Source organism: Lepus europaeus, chromosome 2, assembly GCF_033115175.1.
Source record: "Lepus europaeus isolate LE1 chromosome 2, mLepTim1.pri, whole genome shotgun sequence".
NCBI classification, from domain to species: Eukaryota; Metazoa; Chordata; class Mammalia; order Lagomorpha; family Leporidae; genus Lepus; species Lepus europaeus.
This window is the reverse complement of record NC_084828.1, coordinates 129,903,272-129,924,741: the sequence shown is the minus strand read 5'-3', so window position 1 is coordinate 129,924,741 and position 21,470 is coordinate 129,903,272. Positions and strand designations below refer to the sequence as shown.

Genomic DNA, 21,470 nt, shown 5'->3' with positions numbered 1-21,470 from the left:
TAAAGCTAGAGTGCTCAAATGGGCAGCAGTCCAACCAGGACCCTTTGTTCCTGGTTCAGGTATTAGTAGTTTTTGTTTTTTCTGTGATATATATATATATATATATATATATATATATATATATATATATATATTTGGTTGGAGGAATGGGAATAGTTACAGTTACATTTATCACACCCAAGGGAAGTATAGTCTTATATCAGGGAAGTATACTCCATTATCTTAATTTACATTGAGCATGAGTAGTTTCCTGGCTACTTTTGCAAATGACATTACTGATGCTGTGATCTGTTAAACATTAATGTCATCTATGCACTCCAAGTATGGATGATTGCCTGACTACTCCGATATAGAAATATGCCTATACTCCCCTCACAATAGGAAGTTGATCTTCAAAGGCCAATTTAATCAAGTGAGGGTTCTCATTTTTTAAATTGCGGCTTCTGTTGGATCATTATGTATCAGTTCATCCTAGAGCTTTCTGGCTAGCCTCCCTGCCCCCAGAGCAGTCCTTCTCATGTTCTGAGTCTGAGCCTTGGAACAGTGAATTTCAGAGAGGTCCTCCTGGGGTTGTGTTTTCCTGGTGCGCCTTAGTGCCAGGAGATCTGGGAGGTAGATCAACACTGACTTCTTCCCTGGTGCGGTCCCGCAGACCATGCCTCAGGGCTACACGATGTATGGAACCCAGATGTCTTTGCAGCAGACAGCCCAGCAGCAGGCCGGCAGCGTGGTCCTGTCTCCCAGCTACAACTCTCGGGCCTACCCAGCAGCACATTCCAGCCCCGCGCTGATGGAGAGACTCCGGCAGATTCAGCAGCAGCCCGGCAGCTACGTTCAGCAGCAGGCCTCGCCCTACCTGCAGCCCTTCCCAGGCTCTCAGAGGTGACGCCGCGGAGACACGGTGGCAGGCGTGAACGCTCGCGTCCTCGTCTTCGTTACGCTTCTCTAGGGCTCGGCACTCTGTTACTGTTTTGCTGAGCGTTTGTGTTTGAATTCTGCCCTGTCGTTTTTAGTATCTTCCCGATACAGGACAAGAACAAGAAGTGCCACATCTCATTGACTTCACTCCAGGCCTCTCTGCTTTGCCTCTTGTATTCCATGGAGTCGATGTCATAACTTTTGGATGATAACACCATGTTTAGTGCCAGTGTTTTTCCCTTTTTCACTTCTTAGAAGTTTTGTGGTGGTTGTTAAAAATATGAGAGAGGAAACTATTCAATATTGTAAGCCATGTCTTAGAATTTGTTGATCAGAGCCATTGAATTTAGTATCGCAGTACTAAGTGTGCATAGAGCTCAGAGAGCTTTGTTATTACTGGTTCCTACCTTTTACACTTCAGGGATGACGTTCAAAAAAGGATCCTAATCGACTCTGCTCAGTTCTTGTTTTACTCATATCCCTTACACGTAGATCATAACTGCACTGTTACATTGCTGCCAGCCACAAGTAGTTATTAAAAGTTAGACTACTTAAAATTAAATTTAAAGTCCAGTTCCTCGGCTCCACTAGTCATATTTCAAGTGTACGGCAGCCCAGGGTGGACAGCAGGGCCAGCTTTACCATATGTGACCTGTGCAGTCACACGGGATGTTGTGTTTTTCTCTGAGACCTGAGAATCACGTAGCTGGCTCTGGTGGCTTGTGGTTTTCTTATTGGATGGTGCAGACAGAAAACTTTTCAAGCATCATAGAAAGTTCTATTGGATATTATCCAATAGGTTGGAATTATCTAGAAGAATTTAAGTTTCATGCAAAACTTTGCACCCTTGGCAGATAGCAGCATAGTTCCCCCATGTAACCATCAACGGATAATTGATTATTTTGGAAAGCTGGCAATACTTGTGGCAGCCCGTTTGGCAAAATATGTGAATTTGGAAACCCTACATTATATTCACTGTTTAAGTGGTAGCATAGCATAGCATGGCTCAGGAGCATGAACTTCAGAGCCCAGTGCCTAACTTGTAAATGTCCAGTTAATGTCTATTATTAGAACTATTTTCTGGAAGAAATTTGCACACAATTGCAATTTTTTCCAAAGTAGTTTGCTTGCTGTTCTTTTTCAAGTGGTCACATCTATTATTTTAACCACTGATCTTGATGCTATTTGAATCATGCAGATGACTGAACTCTGATAGTTTCTTTGTGGGCATGCGTCTTGTGCTGGTGGTGCAGGTTAAAAATTTGACAGTACACTTGGGCCTGAAAACAAGTTGCATTATTTTTATTTTTTTGCCAGATTGAACCATCAGGCTCTACAGCAGAGCCCGCTGGTGGGTGGAGGAATCGACGCTGTACTGACTTCCGCACATCCCAACCTCCCCTCGGTGCCCCTGCCTCAGGACCCCATGAGGCCCCGACAGCCGCAAGTTAGACAGCAGCAAAGACTCCTCCAGGTATTGGGCGGGGAGGTGAGGGCAGTGCCATCACCCGTCACACAGGGCCAGTACACAGCAGCCCTAAGCAATGAGAGACACTTGAGACTAATTGCCTACTTCCAAGGAGCTAAACTGGCGCAGTTTGCTTCCAACTTGGGGGCAAGAGTTTTCTCTGTGCTTCTCCAGGTCGAGGGCGGGGAAGTACCCTTTTGCAGAGCATCTTCTTCTTTCACGAACGTTTGAGGGTGAGGTGGGCAGATGATGCCTTTATTTTAATAGGAGAAGCTTCAGCTTACCTCATTACTATTTAACTAGGGGCTGTGTAATTTGAATAAACATTTCATATATATGATTAAAAAAAAACCTGAACTGTCTAGGACTTTCATTGGTTTCCTAGAGAGGTCTGTAATCCAGAACAGTTTCTGTAATGCCTCTAGTCTGATTAGGCTGTGAAACTGGAGGAACATAGGATGGATGTTTCCTCCTTTCTCGGTTAGAATCCTGAGAACTGGTCCAGCTTCCTGCTGAGGTGCACCTGGGAGGCAGCAGGGGATGGCTCACATACTTGAGTCCCTGCCACCCATGTGGGAGATCAGATTGAGTTCTAGACTCCCACCTTCTCTCTGGCCCAGTCCAGGCTGTAGTGAGCATTTGGGGGTGAACAGTGGGTGGGAGATCTCTCCCTCTCTGTGTGTCTCTCTCTTTGTTTCCCTGCCATTCTGATATAATGAAAATCAATTTAGAATCCAAAGAACCATTCTTCACTTACCTAATAAACATATTTAGGTCTCCCAGTAAAAGATTTCTCCCCTTACACGATCTTGACCTAATTTCCTTGTTCAAGGAGTAGAGACTGGTCTGCTCACCTGTGCCTTTCGTTTTCATTGTGAAGGGCTTATCTTGTGACTACATTAGAGATTTCCTGGTGAGACTGTCCAGTGGGTGCTAAGCCTATTAGCAGTCCAACCTGAGTTGCACTCTTATGTACTAGAAAAAAAGAAGAAAACACCAGGAGTGGGGAGTCTGGTAGAACCGGGTATGGAAGGGTTGTGCTTTCTGTGTGAGCTGAGTGGAAGTAGACCTGCCATGCAAGAAAAGCTTGCAGGGTAGCTTCCGGATGTCAGCCTTGATGCTGTTGGAAGGAAGGGCAAAAAGAAAATCTCCCCTGAGAATTTGAGCCATAAGCACAAAGGGGTTTGTGGTCTGAATTCAGGTTGGTTCATGAAATTCTGGTTGGTACCACCCGCAGGCAACAAGCAGAAGCCAACATAAAACCTCTGTGGAACTGGGCTTCACAGTTAGGATGTAACCAATGTCACTGGTTACATCCTAATTGTTGACCTTTTGGAAGAAAAGTTGTGTCACAAAATTGCTTACATGTGGTAATCTGTTTGGGGAGAATGTGGCCTACTAATGGCCAGAACCACTCACCGCCTAGATGCTATCTGAGAGATGGTGAACTCTCTCTCTAAATCTTGTTTTGTCATCAGTAAAGTAGAACTAATCATAGTACCTGTGCATTAAATGTGAGGAGTAATTAAATAAGAAAATGCAATTAAAGTGCTAGTTTGGTGTTGTTACTACTAATATGACCTTTACTATTCGAGGGTATTTCCTTAAGTCATTTTTTTCCTGTGCTCTGAGGATACATTTCAGAATTTTTAATACTTATGTTTTCAATTGTTCATGTTCTTGGGGTCCCTGTGCCCAGACTTCTGCTGGAGGAACATTATCACGTGGTGAGAAATGCTATCCAGCAATAACTATTTATTACTTTGCTCTAAAGAAGATGCATAATTTGCAAACCAAATTGGAAAAATGCAAGGGATGAAAAAAAAAATTGGGGGCTGTCACCATCAGAAATGTTTGAGTGAAGCCCCTTTAAGGGTCACTGAGACAGAACAACTGTTTCCATTTCTTCTTTGTGTCCGTCCTGGTGCTTGTCTGGTCTGTTTCCTCTCTGGCTTGGAAGTGTTTGCCAAGCTCTGTGGACTTGAGCCAGTTTTGTCGCTGATGTGATTTCTGATTTTATGCTGGTAGTTTTTGCTGGAGCTTTCCACAGAGGTTAGTCTGCATCTTGGGAAAAAAAAAAATCTAGTCCTCAAGAGGTCCTCTCGATATCATAGGGAATGAAAAGAGAACCCCTGCGCAGTGCTTGTCTAATCTGGTAGTACAGGTTAGGACAAACCACGTGCAAGGGCTAAGGACATGAAGGCAGTTGAAACAGCACAAAGGGCATCTCTGGACAGTGGAGGATGGTGTAGACAGTCAAAGAGGTCTTGGGCTTTGATGTCCTCTGAGAAAGCTTTATGAAAGAGCAGAATTGGGTCTGGCTCTTTTTTTAAAAAATTTTTTTAAGGAATTTATTAATAGATTCTTAGGGTCACAGCAAATGCATGATAATTAATGCAGTACAGTTCTCATGTTAATGTGATGTTAATACAAAGAGAACCGACTCCACATGCTTCATGGATACAATTCTAAGAATATGATATTTCCCTTTCCCTTCCCTCCCTCACTTTCTCTCTCTCTCTTAATTTTTGATATAACACATTTTTAATTTACATTATACCGAAAGGCTTATTGTTCCACTAAGAGTTCAACAAGTAAAATATAAAAAGACCATAGAAGTGCAGAAATATAGGCAAGGACTATAAATAATCAAATGAAAAGATGTCCATTTCACTCATACACAGTAAATTTTAAGATAATCATAGCTCATTAAAACTATATTAGTAGATCATTATTAACCTTTGGTTTGACAAAAATATAAGGTTTGACAAAACTATATTTGCAGCAATATTGATACACACAGGAATTTCTGTTTTAGTTAATTTATTTATTGGAAAGACTTACAGAGAGGAAGAGAAGAAAAAGGGAGAGCTTCCATCTGCTGGTTTCCTCCCCAGATGCTGCACCATCAGGGTTGGACCAGACCGAATCCAGGGGCCAGTAGCTTCACTTGAATCTCCCACATAGGTGCAGGGGTGCAAGCACTTTGGCCATCTTTTGCTGCTTTTCCCAGGCCATTAGCAGGGAGCTGGCTTGGAAGTGGAGCTTATTGGATGCTGGCATTGCAGGTAGCAGCTTTACCCACGATGCCACAATGCCGGCCTCTCTTTCTGGTTTTTTTTTTTTTTTTTAAATTAATTAGTTTATTTATTTATTTATTTATTTTTACATTTTAGCTCCCACACATAAGGGAGAACATGAGGTATTTGTCTTTCTGTGTCCGGCTTATTTCACTCAACATCATGTCCTCCAGTTGCATCCATTTTGATACAAATGGTAAAATTTGATTTTTTAAAAAGATTTATTTATTTATTTGAAAGTCAGAGTTACACAGGAGAGGCAGAGAGAGAGAGAGAGGTATTCCATCCGATGGTTCACTCACCAATTGGCCGCAACAGCCAGAACTGCGCCGATCCGAAGCCAGGAGCCAGGAGCTTCTTCTGGGTCTCCTACACGGGTACAGGGGCCCAAGGATTTGGGCCATCTTCTACTGTTTTCCCAGGACATAGCGGAGAGCTGGATCAGAAGTGGAGTAGCTGGGACTAGAACCGGTGGCCATATGGGATGCCGGTGCTTCAGGCCAGGGCATTAACCCATCGCGCCACAGCGCTGGCCCCAATATTTGATTTTTTATAGTTGGATAATATTCCATTGCATATGTATACCACATTTTCTTTATCCCTTTATCTGATGGTGGGCACGTGGTTGATTCCATAGTTTGAAGGACGAATGGGTAAAGATGGAGGAGGCAGGTATACACTATTTTCGTCACAATAGAATAATTAGTTAGAAGGTACATAGGGGTAGGTGACTCAAGAATGATCCGAACCCCTTCCTTTTAAGCACACGATTCTTTTTCTTTCCTTCTAGATGCAGCAGCAGCCCCCCCAACCCCAGCAGCCCCCACAGCCCCCGCAGTCCGCACAGCCCCAGAGTCAGCCCCTCGGTCTCCAAGCAATGCAGCCCCAGCAGCCTTTGGTAAGTTCCGGTGTTCTGGAACCAGACCTGAGCTATGAAATCTGTCCCTTGTTACTCTACTACCATTTGCTTAACTGCCCCACCCATTGTTAAACAAGACTGTTTCCAATTTCAAACATTTTCTCTGTGTGTGTGTGTATACTTTAATAGAAGACAGCATGTTACAGGCTTAAATATGTGCCCAGATTCTTGCCAATGACTTTCTCCCAAATAAGTTTAGAATTAATAATGACAGGTGGGCTTTTAGGGCTTTTAGTCATTTCATTATTATTTTTTTTTATTTGACATGCAGAGTTAGTGAGAGAGAGAGACAGAGAGAAAGGTCTTCCTTCCGTTGGTTCATCCCCCCAAAATGGTCACTACGGCCTGCGCGCTGCGCCGATCCGAAGCCAAGAGCCAGGTACTTCCTCCTGGTCTCCCATGCGGGTGCAGGGGCCCAAGCACCTGGGCCATCCTCCACTGCCTCCCCAGGCCACAGCAGAGAGCTAGACTGGAAGAGGAGCAACTGGGACTAGAACCCGGCGCCCATATGGGATGCCAGCGCCACAGGAAGAGGATTAATCAAGTGAGCCATGGCGCTGGCCCCAGTCATTTTCATTTTTTTAAAGAAAATGTATGCATTCCATAGGTACAGTTCCAAGAAGACAACCACACTTCCATACTCCCTCCCAATCCTCAGCCTTCATCAGTTTTTGCAAAGATATAATTTTAATCCAGTGTATATTCACAGTGTTAATTCACCACTAATCATCATATTCAATAAGTAAAAAGTAGGAAGGCCACAGTTCCACAGAAGTATAAGCATGAGTTGAAAATGACAATCATGTCCCAAAGTGACCATTTCATTGCTATACATCTTTTTTGTATGTTGTATTAGCTGCTACATACCAGAGAAAACATATAATATTTTTCTTTTTGAGATTGGCTTATTTCACTAAGCATAAATTCCACTTTGATCCATTTTGTTGCAAAAGACATGATTTCATTCTTTTTTATGGCTGAGTAGTATTCCATAATGTGTATATACAACATTTTCATTATGCAGTCATCAGTTGATGGATATCTAGGTTCATTCTGCATCTCAGCTATTGTGAATTAAGCTGCAATAAAAATGAGGGTACAAATAACTCTCATTTGTGTGCTGATTTCATTATTAAAATACATCCTTTTCTTTTGGTCTTCTCACATTAAAAGGAAACAGAAGTATAAGAACAAAGTTATCTGTAGCTATCTTTATTACAACAGTGTAAAGCTTCAGCAATGTTAAGAAATTCGTTTCCCTTTATCTTTTGGTTTTGCTCCTTATGATTTCCACTAAGATTTATTGTATGTGTTATAAATACTTCCTAGTATGTATTATAAAGCTCTCCAGCAAATTGCCTTCTTGTTAATGGCCAGTGTTCATTTTGCTTATTTCTTTGCTGGAGAAGCAGGTGATAAGCAAGCTGTGTGTTGTAGAGAAGTGAGCCCATGCTTATCAAGGAGAAGTGGTAGGGGTGACATGGCCACTGCCCTCCTGAGGACTTGCCCTGCTGCTGTTGGGTGATACTCCTATTGAGTTTGCTTATGAGCATGTTTGGTAGAGCCCAGCATCTGCCAGACGCCGTGAAACATGCCAGTGCAGTAACGCATGCTTCCTGCCCCTGGAGGACTTAGACGCCTGGGGAGTGGTAGAACGGGGGCACCACACGGGGAAGGTAGTGTTCAGTTTAGAAGAGTTGGGGAGGTTGGTTCTGTTAGGCTGTTAGGACCACTGTAACCAAGTACACAGATTGGGTGGCTTACACAGCAGGTATTTGTACTCTCACAGGTCTGGAGGCTAGAAGGTCCAGGTGGACGTGTTAGCAGGGTTGGCTTCTCCTGAGCGCTGTGAGGGAGGAGCTGTCCCATGTCCTGGTCCTCTCACCTCTGCAGTTTACAGGCAAGCTTTGACAGGCCTTGATTTGCAGGGTCTCATCCTGACTCTGCCTGCACCTTCACATGGCGTTCTTGCTGTGTGCATGTGTGTGCACAAGTTTCCCCTTTTTCTAAGGACACCAGCCATATCAGACACCAGTCACGATAACTCCATTTTCACTTGATTGCTTCTGTAACGATCCTGTCTCCAAATCGGGTCACTTTCAGAGGTACTGAGCATAGGGATTTCAGCAAGTCTGTTTTGCGGGATGCGCTGCAGCTCATAACAGAGATCTAAAGGTAGGAGAAATTCAGGACACCTTGCTGGAAGGGGTTTTTGATTCCATGCCTTGCAAAGCAGCAGCATCTGATTTGTTGTTGTTTGAATACCCCCTTGCTAGTTGTCTCCTGTGTTGACAGCATCAGCTAGGACATGTGAGACCATGATCATGACCACCCGCATAGGCATGTATCTACCTTATAACAAGACTATCTAGGCGTAAAACTGACTTAGGACAAAAACCAATGCTTCTTTAAAATGTGTCCTCAGAAAACTGCTTTTCTGTGAAAAGAACTAAATAAAGAAAAAAAAATCCATGCTTACAGATTAAATCCTGTGTCAGTTTATTAGCATTCCCTGCATTGCCTTTTGCTGACTTAATTTGCTTGCCTTCTGTGAAGGAGGAACATCTGGAAATAGGAACATGGGTCCCCTTCCTAGCAAAATATATTTGGCCTCTCTAGTTTTGGCCTAAATTACACTTTTTTATTTAAAAATATTTTTAAAGCCTGTGTGTTATAATTGAGCTAACTATTAACTATATTGGCTAGACATTATCTTTTCTTTAAAGCTACTTTCAGCTTTTCAGAAAATAATGCTTGCATCCTCTGGCTGTCTCCTTTATTTTCATCTTAAACTCCGGCTGTCTTCAATGACCTGGAAAACATGCTCCAGAAAGCTTTAAGAAGTTGACCTTTTTTTATTTTTCCATCAGCTGACCTTTGTGTCAGTATGATATTGAATATTTGTGCACTTAAATTTTTTGTTTATTTGAGAGGTATAGAGGGACAGAGCATGAGAGCCTCTATCCACTGGTTCACTACCCACATCCCAATAACTGCTTCACCAAACACCCACGCCTAAATATTTGCCTTATAAAAACATGCTTAATGGGGCTGACGTGGCACAGTTGGTAAAGCTGCTGCTTGCAATACTGGCACCCCATGTGGGTGCCAGTTCATGTCCCGGCTGCTCCACTTCTGATTCAACTCCCTACTTTTGTTTTTAAAGAATTATTTTTATTTATTTGAAAGACAGAGTTACAGAGAGAAGTAGAGCCAGAGAGAGAGAGAGAGGTCTTCCATTCCGCTGGTTCACTTCCCAAATGACTGCAACGGCCAGAGCTGAGCTGATCTGAAGCCAGGAACCAGGAGCTTCCTCCAGGTCTCCCACGTGGGTGCAGGGGCGCAAGGACTTGGGCCATCTTCTTCTGCTTTCCCAGGCCATAGCAGAGAGCTGTATCAGAAGAGGAGCAGCTGGGACTTGAACCGGTGCCCATTTAGGATGCTGGCACTGCAGGCTGAGGCTTTAAACCCGCTGTGACACAGTGCCAGCCCCCCAGCTCCCTCCTAATGGCCTGGGAAAACAGCGGAAGATGGCCCAAGTGCTCCCATGTGGGAGACCCAGATCGAACTGCTGACTTTAGCCTGCCCCACTTGAGCTCTTGCAGCTATTCAGAGAGTGAACCAGATGATGAAAGATTCTCTCTCTCTGTCTCTGTAACTCTGACTTTCAAATAAATAAATCAGTGTTTTAAAAAAATTCTTAATAGCAGCACTAGTTACTTAGACAATTGCATTAACTTTTAGTCAGTGATTCCATTGATAGTGTTATGTAGTATTTATCAAAGAATTCATAAGTTCCATTCATAGAAATCTTCAAAATGTGTCTGGAATTCAGATGTAGTCATATAATACTCTTGTTTTCAAGTTAAAGAAATTAGGTCTCGAGAACATTGTTGCGTTACATTGCTTTCCTTTGCATTAACTTGGATTTTTTTTTTCTTTTTGAAGACAAAGGAGAAGTAGTGTTTATACAAGAGTTTTTTCTGTTTGCTTGGATTTCTGATAACAGGAGAGCCAACATATTTGATACATTTTTTTCCTCACTGAACTATGTGCAGATCAAAAAACAATGACTAATGGCAAGTTATTAGTTACCTTGCAGATAAATACATAATAAATCTTCTGAATGCACCAGCCACTAGTTCTCTGTACATTTCAGATGATTTATTATGTGTTTATTAAAAATATATAGACCCTACACCATTTTCACAGGTGATCAGATGGCCCAAAAATGTGCCTGGATTTTGATAAACGTTTGGTGAACAACACATTTGTTCAGTGCTATAGCAAGGAAAACAAAATTGAATGGCGTGTTTTGCATAAGAAAAGGAAAATATAATTCAGTGGCAAGATGTATAAACCATCTGAGAGTGTAAAGGTGCTCACCGTACCAGCCCTGCTACTGGCGTGTCTGTGCCTGCTGCTGGCGCCCAGACAAGCTCAAGTTGAGAGAGGAGAGTTTCGGTGAACTCATAGCAGTTACTGGTTAGAAACATTTTTGCCTTTGCAGTGACTGAGCAGTAGAACTAAGTATCACTGAACCAACTGTGTGTTCATCAATTTAGGGATCAGTCAGAGGACATTCTTTGCAAATTTCAGCAGAGAATGGTGTTCCCTGGAGAGCGGTTCAACCGCATTGGCGAGTTTCACCACACTGGCCCGACAGGACTGAGTTCTGGGCTTTCTCTTGTGATTACAGCAGGAGCACAGCGTTTCTGCCCTCAAAACGCCCAGAATCCAGACTTAGAAGCAACTGCCCTATCACTCCTAATGTTTGATAACTGAGGCATCTACACTGGACCCAGAGTATAAGAGGAGTGGTTCACTCTTTGAATGTGTGAGGGACTGGGTGATAACCTGAGCTGATCTCGGAAAGGCGTAGTTTTTATGGAGGGTGTTAAGAGGGATGTAGGGAGGAACGAACATCTGCCGAAGTACACAGGTGAGAGGGACCAGGATCTTCGCCTGGATGAGTGCAGTCCAGAAGAATCCTTCCCACTGCATTTATCATCTTCAAGTGGGGAAGAGTAAACAGACACAGACTGCGGTTTTAGGACCATTAGTGAACGTCCATGAACCCACTGATTGACCTGTCTTGGTAAAGGTTCGGCTGCTGCCACCGTGATGACTCCACAGCCCAGCTAAGCATCAGAAGCACCCAGAGGAACCATTTAAATTCCAGCTTTCCAGCACATTAGCTGCAGAAAAACTCAGAAAGTCTGGGGGAGAGCCCTGGGAGGGAAGGTACTTGAATTTCTCCTGATGGTTTTGCCAGTCCAGGCTGACGTTCTTTGCAGTGACTTGATCTGAAAGGCGCACAGTCAGGTTTCCATGCGGTGGGGGGGCTGCCACCAACTCTGCCTCCTGCGGAAGGCGCTGCACAGCTCGGGAAATTGCCTGCTGTTGTTCCGGTAGAGGGGAAAGCCAGTGACAACTTTTTGGGGTGCCCTTGAGAGGAAGCAGGTGTGGTGGAACACTATGGAGAAATCTGGAAATATAGATCTGGTCAGCCTAAGGAAGTTGGTCTGAGAACCCCATCTCATGTAAAAATTGTTGTGGACCCAAAGAACTTTTGTTCATCTCGCAATATTTACTGCACCAGAGACTAAACGAGGAATGTTTAGCAACTTATTTTAATGTAAACTAATTTGTTAGCAGAAAAAAACACTTTATGAAAAAGCAGGTGTTTTCAAAATGAAATAAAAAAACCAGAATGATATTAACAGTTGAAAATGTTTCCTTAATATCCGGCTTAATAATCACGTTCAGTTCGTTCCAGGTCACATGTTATATAGCTTCTGGAAAAGTGCTTTGCATTCATGAGGGAAAGAGAGGGAAAAAGCGGAGTATCTCGGTATTATGAAAATGGCTTAGACTTTGCAAATACCCTGAGAGAATCTTGTGACCCTCCGCCAGGCATTCCCAGACCACAGTAGGAGGCTGAATGTGTGCTTCCTCTTAAGGCCACCAGCACACGACCTCCCTGTTCCTGCCGTATGCACACCCTTGCCCGTGCATACACATACAGGCACTCCCTAGGAGTCTCACTGTGACCGTGTGGCCTCTGCAAAATGTAGCATCGGAGGGGATCACTGCAGTGTCTCCTTTTATGAATTACACCATTTGAAGCCGGTTTTGAATGAACTTAAGGAAGGCAGTTAAGTGTTGAATGAATAAATGTTCAGCATTTAAGCACAGTGTACTCCAGTACGCTAGTTTATGAGCACCTTTGCAGTCAACCATTTGGAGTATAATTATTTCCAAATAATTCCTAATATATGCAAGTTGATATTTCCAATTAAGCATAGGCATGGGGAGGCAGGATAGACAGGGCAAGGGAACTGTTCATCAAAGGACACACAGTTTCAGATAGGAGGAATAAGTTCTGGTGACCTTTTTTATAGCATGGGGACTATAGTTAATAATCATGATTGTATTTTAAAATTGCTAAAAGTTTTTAAAGTTCTCACCACAAAAAAAAACAGATGGGTATATTTGACAATGATCACATTGATTAGGGTAATTTAATCATTCTACAATGTATGCATGCATCCTAATATCACATTGTATCTCATAAATGTATACAGTTATTGTTTGACAGTTTTTAAAAAAGGCTAGCACTGGATACTGATTCAGATCTTTGACTGTGGATCCAGAAAACTCTATCTGAAGCCCAGTACTAGGAGGGATTTGGGCAAATCACTGAGCCCCGCACAGCCTCAGTTTCCCCACGTCTTCAATGAGAATACTCACAGGAAAATGTCACAATTCCTTATCTTCATTCTCCAAATTCAGATAATTCTGAAAGTAGAAGAAGAATTTGCAGTTCATTGAACAGTAAAATCTGACGTGAGCTTGTGTTGCGGCAGAACCTGGCCTGAACTGGCACCATGCTTTTTCCATGTCCCTTGGCAGTAGGACTATTCATATGTGTTCCTGCACACAGTGGATGTTTGATATGGAGTGCTGTGCTGCACTCTGCCCATCGTGGTGTGTTAGTCAGGTTGTGGTTACTATGTAACCATCACCTGATAGGAGCTACTTAGGAAGCTGGGTTTTTTTCAGGGTACAGCTTAGAGATTCACAGTCCCAGGCTGGGTATCCCATTGTCTCAGGCATCTGGTGACGGTAGAGGATGGCTGAGGGAGGGTAACATGGCCAGCCAGAAAGCAGAGGGAGAATAGCTGGGCGGTTAGATGACGAACCCTCTCACCAGACCTACCCCATGTCCTGAAGCTCTCTTGCTAGGCCCACCTCCTGGATGCCATAATTGGATCAAGCCTCTTCACCCATCACCTATCAGCCATTGACATTAATACATCAATCATTATGTGAGATGTTAGCATTTAAGCATCTCTCTGAATGGAGAGCCACATCTTGGTCAAACCAGAAGAGCTGGTCTATTTTCTGTGAATGTTTCATAGTCAACCCATCTATGCACCTGCATTCCAACATGCCTATGTCCCAAGGGCTCTGGCTAAGAGGTTGCACATAGTTACTACTGCATCAGGATTAAATAGGTATATATTTATATTTACATAGAAGTTTATATTAAATATATCTATCTTATAAGATATATAAATATGTAATTATGTATTTGTGTGTGTCCAAAATACAGTGTCTGGCACATAGTGCCATTTAAGATTTTGTTACACTGGATGTTTTTTCTGCATAAGTATGAAAACAATTGAATAGAAAACCAAGCACTTATTTTAACATTTCCATATATGTAAGAGACTGTTTTTTTTTTTTTTTTTCATTGTTGCTTTGAGCTATGGGGAAAAAATGACAAGTTGCCATTTCCCTACTCTGCATTGGGGAAATTAGTAATTGATGGGTGAAATAATTCACTGCTTTTATGTATCCCTTTCATTATTAGGAAGACTGTGGGGATGCAGGCACTTCAGACTTAGCCACTGCATTGATTTTTCCTGAGTGCCTGTTGTGTGCCTGACATTGCTGGACCCTAGGGGTGCATCAGCAGATAAACCCAAGTCTACATGGGCTAGTGGGAGAGAAATACTCAAACCAGGTGTTGTACTAAATATGAGTTCTAAAGGAATCAACCCAGTAATACCTTCTAATTATGACTGATCAAGTACAGGGCTCCCAGTTAAATATGATTAAACAATGATTAACCCTTTCATGGACTTACATCCCAATGACTGCATAGGGTGCACATAACACTAAATGCAATGTTTGTTACATATAATATTGAAACGTTCCTAGAAATAAAAGGATATTTGCTGCTTAATGTGAAATTCACATTTAGCTGGGAATTCTGTACTTTTATTTGCCAAATGCAACGATCCTCCTTGTTATCCTGGCTATTTTCAGCCACGTGGGCAAGGTCTGAGGAGGAAATAGATGTGCTTAGATTGGGAAACTGGAGACTTTCCAGAAGGGACTCTTTACAAAGAGCTGGGCTGAGGAAAGGGAGCCCCGCTAGGACCTGTGATGCACACAGGCCTGGCCGAGGTTACTGAACCGAAGCCCAGGGGAGGGGGTCCTCGGTGAGCCCTGCGGCTGCGTGGAGTGAGCTGCTCTCAGCCAGCAGTGACCTGCCCGGGAAAGGCAAAACAGAATGCCGCTCTGCACCCTGCCAGCCTCGCCGTGCTCTCGGCCTCCAGTCTCTGCGAGTGCCCTGTCCCTACCTGCCTGTTGTGCATGGCTCCGGCTGGGAGAGAGCCTGCCAAGGCAGACAAGAAGGAGCTGGCCCAGCTGTGGCGTGACCAAGGGACAGGACGGCTTCTCTGTTATATCAGCGAGAAGCCAGGCAGGATGGAGACAGCGGAGCAGAGGGGGCAAGGGAGAAGGAAGAGTGTGCATCTGAACCTTGAAGCTCAAGGGGTGGGGGTGGGAGCAAATCCTCTCCTCCAGTGAATCTGATCACAAGTAACCTTGCCCCTGCCAGGTACTGATGTTCTTCCTCTTGGGAATAAGTACCACAATTTCTTGTAGCAGCTTAACTGAACGCAGGCACTCAGCACCCATCTGGTGCCACGGCTCTGATTGATCCTGCAAGAGCCCCAAGAGGGGAGCCCTTGCTTGAGGTCTCTGTTCTCTGTTCATGCAAGGCAAGGCCCATAGCCCTCAAAGACATCTCGATTGAAAATGCTCGGTGATGTAGTGATACTCATGAGCTGAAGCGAAGGTGAAGACGACCAGGGAATTAGGGCCACTGGGCCCTCTCTGGGATGTGGACTCCGTCCTCGGGGCTCTTCACATCAGTGCCACCCAAGCCCCTGGGAGTGGGCTCCTGAGTGGGTGGGACACTGCAGCCAGTTAGCAGTGTGTAGACGCAAACTAATTTCCACACTCTGGGCACGGCCCTTCTCTTTAGAAGCGCAGTGCAGGCTGCGTGGCTTGGGGAGGGAGTCCCTCCTTGTCTGTGCCTGCCCCCGAGCTGACTCCTGTTCCCTCTCCCATTGCACTTCCAGTTCCCCAGGCAAGGCTTGCAGCAGACCCAGCAGCAGCAGCAGACGGCAGCCCTGGTGCGGCAGCTCCAGAAGCAGCTTTCTAGTAAGTACCGCGCCCTTCTTGGGACAGATGGCCCCTGGGGAGTCCAAGCAAGCAAGCAGCATGCGGGTGGTGGCATCTCCCATTTGGCTCAGTCCTGGATGTTTGTTTTGTCTTGGTCTGACTTGGTTTTGGCTTGAATGCTTTTTCCCTGGAAAATCCCCCATCTGTCTCAAATTTAGTGAGGATGTTTCCTCTGGATTCCATCTGAACCTGGATGTGTTTCGTTCCATTCAGGAGAACCCTGCAGAACCACAGGTGTGCTTTTTAGAAAGCTGCAGGGCTCAGGCAGCACCCCAGGAGATAGCTTTAATGTTAGCGGTGAATGAGAGCAGGTTGTCCCTGCCCCGTCTGCCGGGTCTCAGAGCCAGGAAGCCCAGGACCACACTGCTCTCAGTGCCACACCACGCTCGCCTTCCTGATGACCAGTGGCTCTGGGAAATCAGAGCTGCAGCCTCACAGCCAAGCGGGGCCGTGCTTCTGCTCTATGGGGTGGTTTCTCTAGTAGTGCTGCTCCGGTAGATACAGCGCAGACCAGCAGCCATTCTGCAGTCACGACCTCGATGCCCGCTGAGCGTACCAGTGAGTCCAGTCACCCCAGCGCTGGAGCCACGGGATGGGAGAGAGACCACTCTCCTCTGGGTCTCGGATGATTCGCTTCAGTGTGTGCTGAAGGCAGTGGCTTGCAGGCCAGCAGGTCTGCTAGCCTGCTCATCTTCTAAAGACCCGGGTCGGTTTGTACCTGAGGGGCCACTTGCTTTTAGTCTTGATTTTCTGCCTGCTGCTGTGTGGCTGATTTCCTGGCAGAGGGAACGCCCTCCTACACGGTGGGCTCTGCCTGTGTATGTTTACAACTTAGTTTCTTTAAAAGTATTTCCCTCTTAAAACCTCATTCAAGTCAAATAAGCCAATCTTGTTTTCTAGCTACTGTTGAATAGGTGTGGCCTTTTAAATAAATTTGTAACTAAAATTTCATTGGATTTCCATAGTTCATATCCTTGCAGAGAATTTCATTTTAAGCCACAGATTATTTCCTGGTATTTACAAATGGGTGCCTATGATTTTTATATAGTAGCAGTTATTTGGGGAGTGTGTCTACCCTTAATTCCCAAGAGCTTGAGGAAGCATCCTTTGTTTTTAAAGGTTATTTATTTGAGGCAGAGGGGGAAAGAGAGAGGGAGGGAAGGAAGAAGGGAAGAAGTGAGCAGAGAAGAGGGGAGAAGAGAGAGATCTTCCATTTCCTAGTTCACTCCCCCAAAGGCCACAACAGCCAGGACTGGGCCAGGCAAAAGCCAGGAGCCGTGAACTTCATCCTGGTCTCCCACTTGGGTGGCAAAGGCCCAAGCACTTGGGCCATCATTCACTGCCTTTCCAGGAAGCTAGATTGGAAGTGGAGCATCCAGGACTTGAACCAGTGCTCTGATATGGGATGCTGGTGTTGTAAGTGGTGACTTAACCCTCTGTGCCACAAAGCCAGCCTCTAAGCATCATTTTTTTGGCTTTCACTTATAGAACATTCTCTTCATTTTTTTGGAGGAATTTATTAAGGTTATTCAACCAACAGTAAGGAATAGAGCTGCGAGTTAAGCTCAGATGAGCTCTTCCAGAGCTCACTTATTGACCTCAGTATTCATGAGGGCTTCAAAAAGTGTGGATAGTATGTTGAATTAAAAGATAAATTTTAGCACAAAAAGTTGGTAAATGCATGTAATACAAGGGGTCATCAAAAAGTTCACAAAAAATGTATTCATAAAAAACTATGCATAGACTTAAAATATTGTCCACCCTGAGAGCTCCATTTATAATACGCCTCCTATCAGTGGCCAGAGCTCTGTATTTGCTTCTGTCCTGGTCAAAAGGTGCTGAAAATGAATAATTGAATAATGCAATTATGTAAGCAGTAGCTTTTCTAAGCCTGTGTCATTTTTTTGGTATCTCCAGACTATTTTTTCTGTTTGTGCATGTGAACGTGTGTATGCATGCTACATGGATAGGCCTGCACTTGAGTCAACCCACACGTAGACACTCGCACGGCAGCCACTGTCACACTTGTGTGTACCCTTGCACAGTTCTCTATCGTAGGGCCATTTGCAGAAATTTGTCGACTTCCAACATATTATTTTCTCTTACCTATTATAGTGCTGTGTTAAAGCAGACTTGCTGACTTTATAAATATTTGGAGGAATTTTGGTTTTTATCTTTATGAAACTCTTAGTATTGAGTTAGTGTTGGAGGTATTTCTTAGTTTGGAGGGTGGGCCAATTATCCTAATGTGGATGCCTTGTGTTTTTGATTAAATGAGATGTAGAGTTGGTCCCTGTGCTAGGTAAATTCAGAGGCTGTACCTGAATCCTTCCCTATGGTCCTGGAAGACTAGGATTGTACTCAAGGGGCTGTGGATCTGTTCCCTATGCCTGGGGCTATTAGTAGAGTGACACTGAGAATAGCATTTATCTGTAGCATGATTTTGCAGCTATAACTGTCTTTCTCTGGATTTTTCTCATTAGGTAACCAGCCACAGCAAGGAGTGACTCCCTATGGGCATCCTTCACATTTCTGAATCTGGAAGAGGAGAAACATGAAATTTTATGTTTGCACTGGAAAATAGAAAATCCTATTTAATGTATTAGTCATCCTTAGACATGTGTCTTTGTTCTTTTTAATTTTACGCTACACTTCATACAGAGGTACTTGAACGGAAAATGGAGGGGAAGTTGTGGTTTGGTTTTTGTCTCATTCAGGACTAATGTAGGCTGAGGGGCATGGGTCATGCAGGCCTACTCCAGGAAGAATGTGCTAGCAGACCTTGGAGACTTGGTGCTTTTTCTCGAATCACACATTTATAGGGAGAATGAGATGGTGGGTTTAACTATTTGTGTGCTCATTAATGATGAAGTTTGTTTCTTCCAAACTGGGTGGACCAAACTACTGATCTGAACAGCATGGTAGATCTTGGCAGGAAAAGTGGCCTGAGCATTCTGCATCAACCTGTGATGGTGAAGTGGATGTTTATTAGCATCACTCTAATTTGAAATGTTCAAAATGTTCATAAGCACTTTATCAACTTTGTTCTTATTTATGTAGGACTTTTCTTTGCTTCTGTCATGGTCAAAAGGTGCTGAAACAGATTGTTGCTTAGTACTCAAACTTTCTTAATCCAAGGCTTCTGAGAGCACCACCTGGCGAAGTGTGGGAGCCTCCGGGTCCAGTTGAGCGGACTTGTTTCCATTGCTGAGGGCCTTAGCCTTTGTGGGGTGAAACACGTAAATTCTAAAGGCCTGAAGGAACCACGGTGGAATCGTCCCATTTATTTATTGCCAGTTTTGGCAAAAATGACTGTGTCCAGTTTTGGTTCTCCTGAATCTTATGCCAATTTGGAGGGGGTGGGGGGGTGAATTGTGCAACTGGCTTGAGATTCCACAGTGTCCTAACTTGACATGGGTTCCAGAGACTCTGGCCCTGAAGTCCAGAAGGTTCTGGTTTTCATAAAAGGTGTATTTGCTGTTTATTTTGTATGGTAAGTATTTGCTATTTTGAATTTAATTATCAACGTTGGTGTCAGTCTTGGGTTGTGTATTGCATATACTGTATTTATAAATTGGTGCAAAAAGCACAAGTAAAGTAAATTATACATCAAATTTATTATAAAGAAATAGTAACTATTTTAACTTTGTTCAAGTATGTGGTAATTTGCTCCTATTAAAGTATAAAAAATACAGTAAATTATTATCAGTTTGTGTAACTTAAGAGTATTCCATATAATATTTTTTTAGATTTAGATGCATAAAATTTTGAATGTGAAAATTGCAGGGCATTTGAAAACATATGTGGGGGATATTTTCCCATGTTCTGTGTTTTTTCTTTGGCCATATGATTTTACATATAACGTAGTTTAAGCAGACTGTGAATAGATTTGTCTATAATAAGCAAACCACATAGAACTACTTTTTTTAAATGTAGCTAGTATAACTTTAGTAGACAATTTCTTTTGCAAATCATTATATAAATAATTTATATCTTCCTAGGTGAGTTACTTATTGCAAAGTTTGACTCATGCAAATGACCTCAAATACATGTCAGCTTACTTTGCTGTGGCAACATCCATGTGAAACTGCTTTGTACACTGTGAAAAGATTTCCCTCCAGCCTGCTCATTTTGTGTTGACTCTGGGCTGGCAAAGACTTTGCCAAAACATTAAAGACCATTCTTTTCACTGAATTAACGTCCTATCTGCTTTCAGAAGATGTATCTTTATGTTTCAACAGGTTTTGTACATCAGGTTTGTTTGTTTGATCTTTTGAAAATCACACTTAGAAGTCAAGAAGTTATTTTTCTTCAAAGTAATATATCCATATAATGACTGCATTGACAAAACATCCGAAATGTGAATGCTGTGCCTAGTGAGTGAGCTGTGTCCTTCCTTTTTATTGTTTTATTTTAAGAATTACTGGTGTTGAAAATGTGAGTTTTCAGCTTGAACCATTTTTTTGTAGCTCAGACAGCAGTCATACTGTTGTTTCATGAGGGAGTGTTATCATTGCAGAACATTGGTATGCACTTTATATTTTACAGAAGTTAAATTCTTAATCACTTTGCACATAAAAGCTGTGGGGTAGACTTTTGTTGTGTTCTTTTCAGGTGAGGAAGTTGAGTCATTGCGAGGCCCTAGATTCCCAAGTTTCAGTGGATCGTTGAGGAAGAACCTAAAAGTTGTTTTCCCCCTATGCATTAAAGAGAAAGTAACTGGAAATTTTAATTGAAATTTTCTCCCACTTACTGCTCTTCCTGAGCAGCTTTTCTTTTCTAGAAAATGAATTTATATTAAGATGGTCAGGACAGAAAGCCCTCGGCAGAATTTGTGTGGCGAAGAAATTTTCTTGACACTAGATGGAGACTGCAGCTCCCGTTATGGACAGACCCTTGAAGTCTCACGGAGTTGGGAATACCAGCTCAATTCTTGTACATAAGAAGCTCTAAGGTGTACCTGTTTACATTATAGGGTTGCATCTGTCATCTGTACACCCTTCTTGGCCCACAAAGGTAGGAAGATCACTTTAGAGTAGCCTTTGACCTCTTCCAGCCACAGGGTATTAGCAGCAGAGTTTAGTAGCAATCATGTCACCTCTAGGTGAGGCCAGCTGAAAGCTGGGGTGATGGAAACAAGGCAGCTCTCTTCTGTGTCTCAAATGATAGGCACGGGCTTACAAAGCTTTTGACTTTGTGGACCTGGGTAGCTGAACAATACCTATGGAATTCTTTTTCATTTTTCAAGTTCCTATAATTTTTTAAACAGGCAAATGTTTTTGGTAGATGCTGGAGAAATTACACTAGAAAATCCCAGGCTCTAGAATTAGGAGAGAGGAATCATATGGTGTCCCACAAATTATTTCAGGTTGATTAAGCATATAATACAAAGACTTTCAGTGAGTTGCAAAACATGTTGCATCGGGTTGATCAGATTTTAAATACAGTGAAACTTCATTATATATAACAGATCTAGACTCTCCCATTTTCTTGTTGTGTAAAGAATTATTTAATGAAATAAAATGCTTATAAAGCAATGATT

General features: G+C 43.2%; 1 protein-coding gene across 3 annotated transcripts in view; it reads left to right on the top strand.

The window, feature by feature from the left end:
• Positions 1-19,502, top strand: part of MED12L (mediator complex subunit 12L) — a 347,645-nt gene extending 328,143 nt beyond the window's left edge. For all 3 annotated transcript variants that reach the window (XM_062213038.1, XM_062213029.1, XM_062213048.1), the window contains 5 exons: positions 653-882; positions 2,236-2,392; positions 6,257-6,364; positions 15,826-15,907; positions 18,412-19,502. In XM_062213038.1, the coding sequence (XP_062069022.1) occupies positions 653-882; positions 2,236-2,392; positions 6,257-6,364; positions 15,826-15,907; positions 18,412-18,464 (630 nt within the window). In that variant the 3' untranslated portion in view covers positions 18,465-19,502. The remainder of the gene's footprint in view (positions 1-652; positions 883-2,235; positions 2,393-6,256; positions 6,365-15,825; positions 15,908-18,411) is intronic.
• The last annotated feature ends 1,968 nt before the right edge of the window (positions 19,503-21,470 follow it).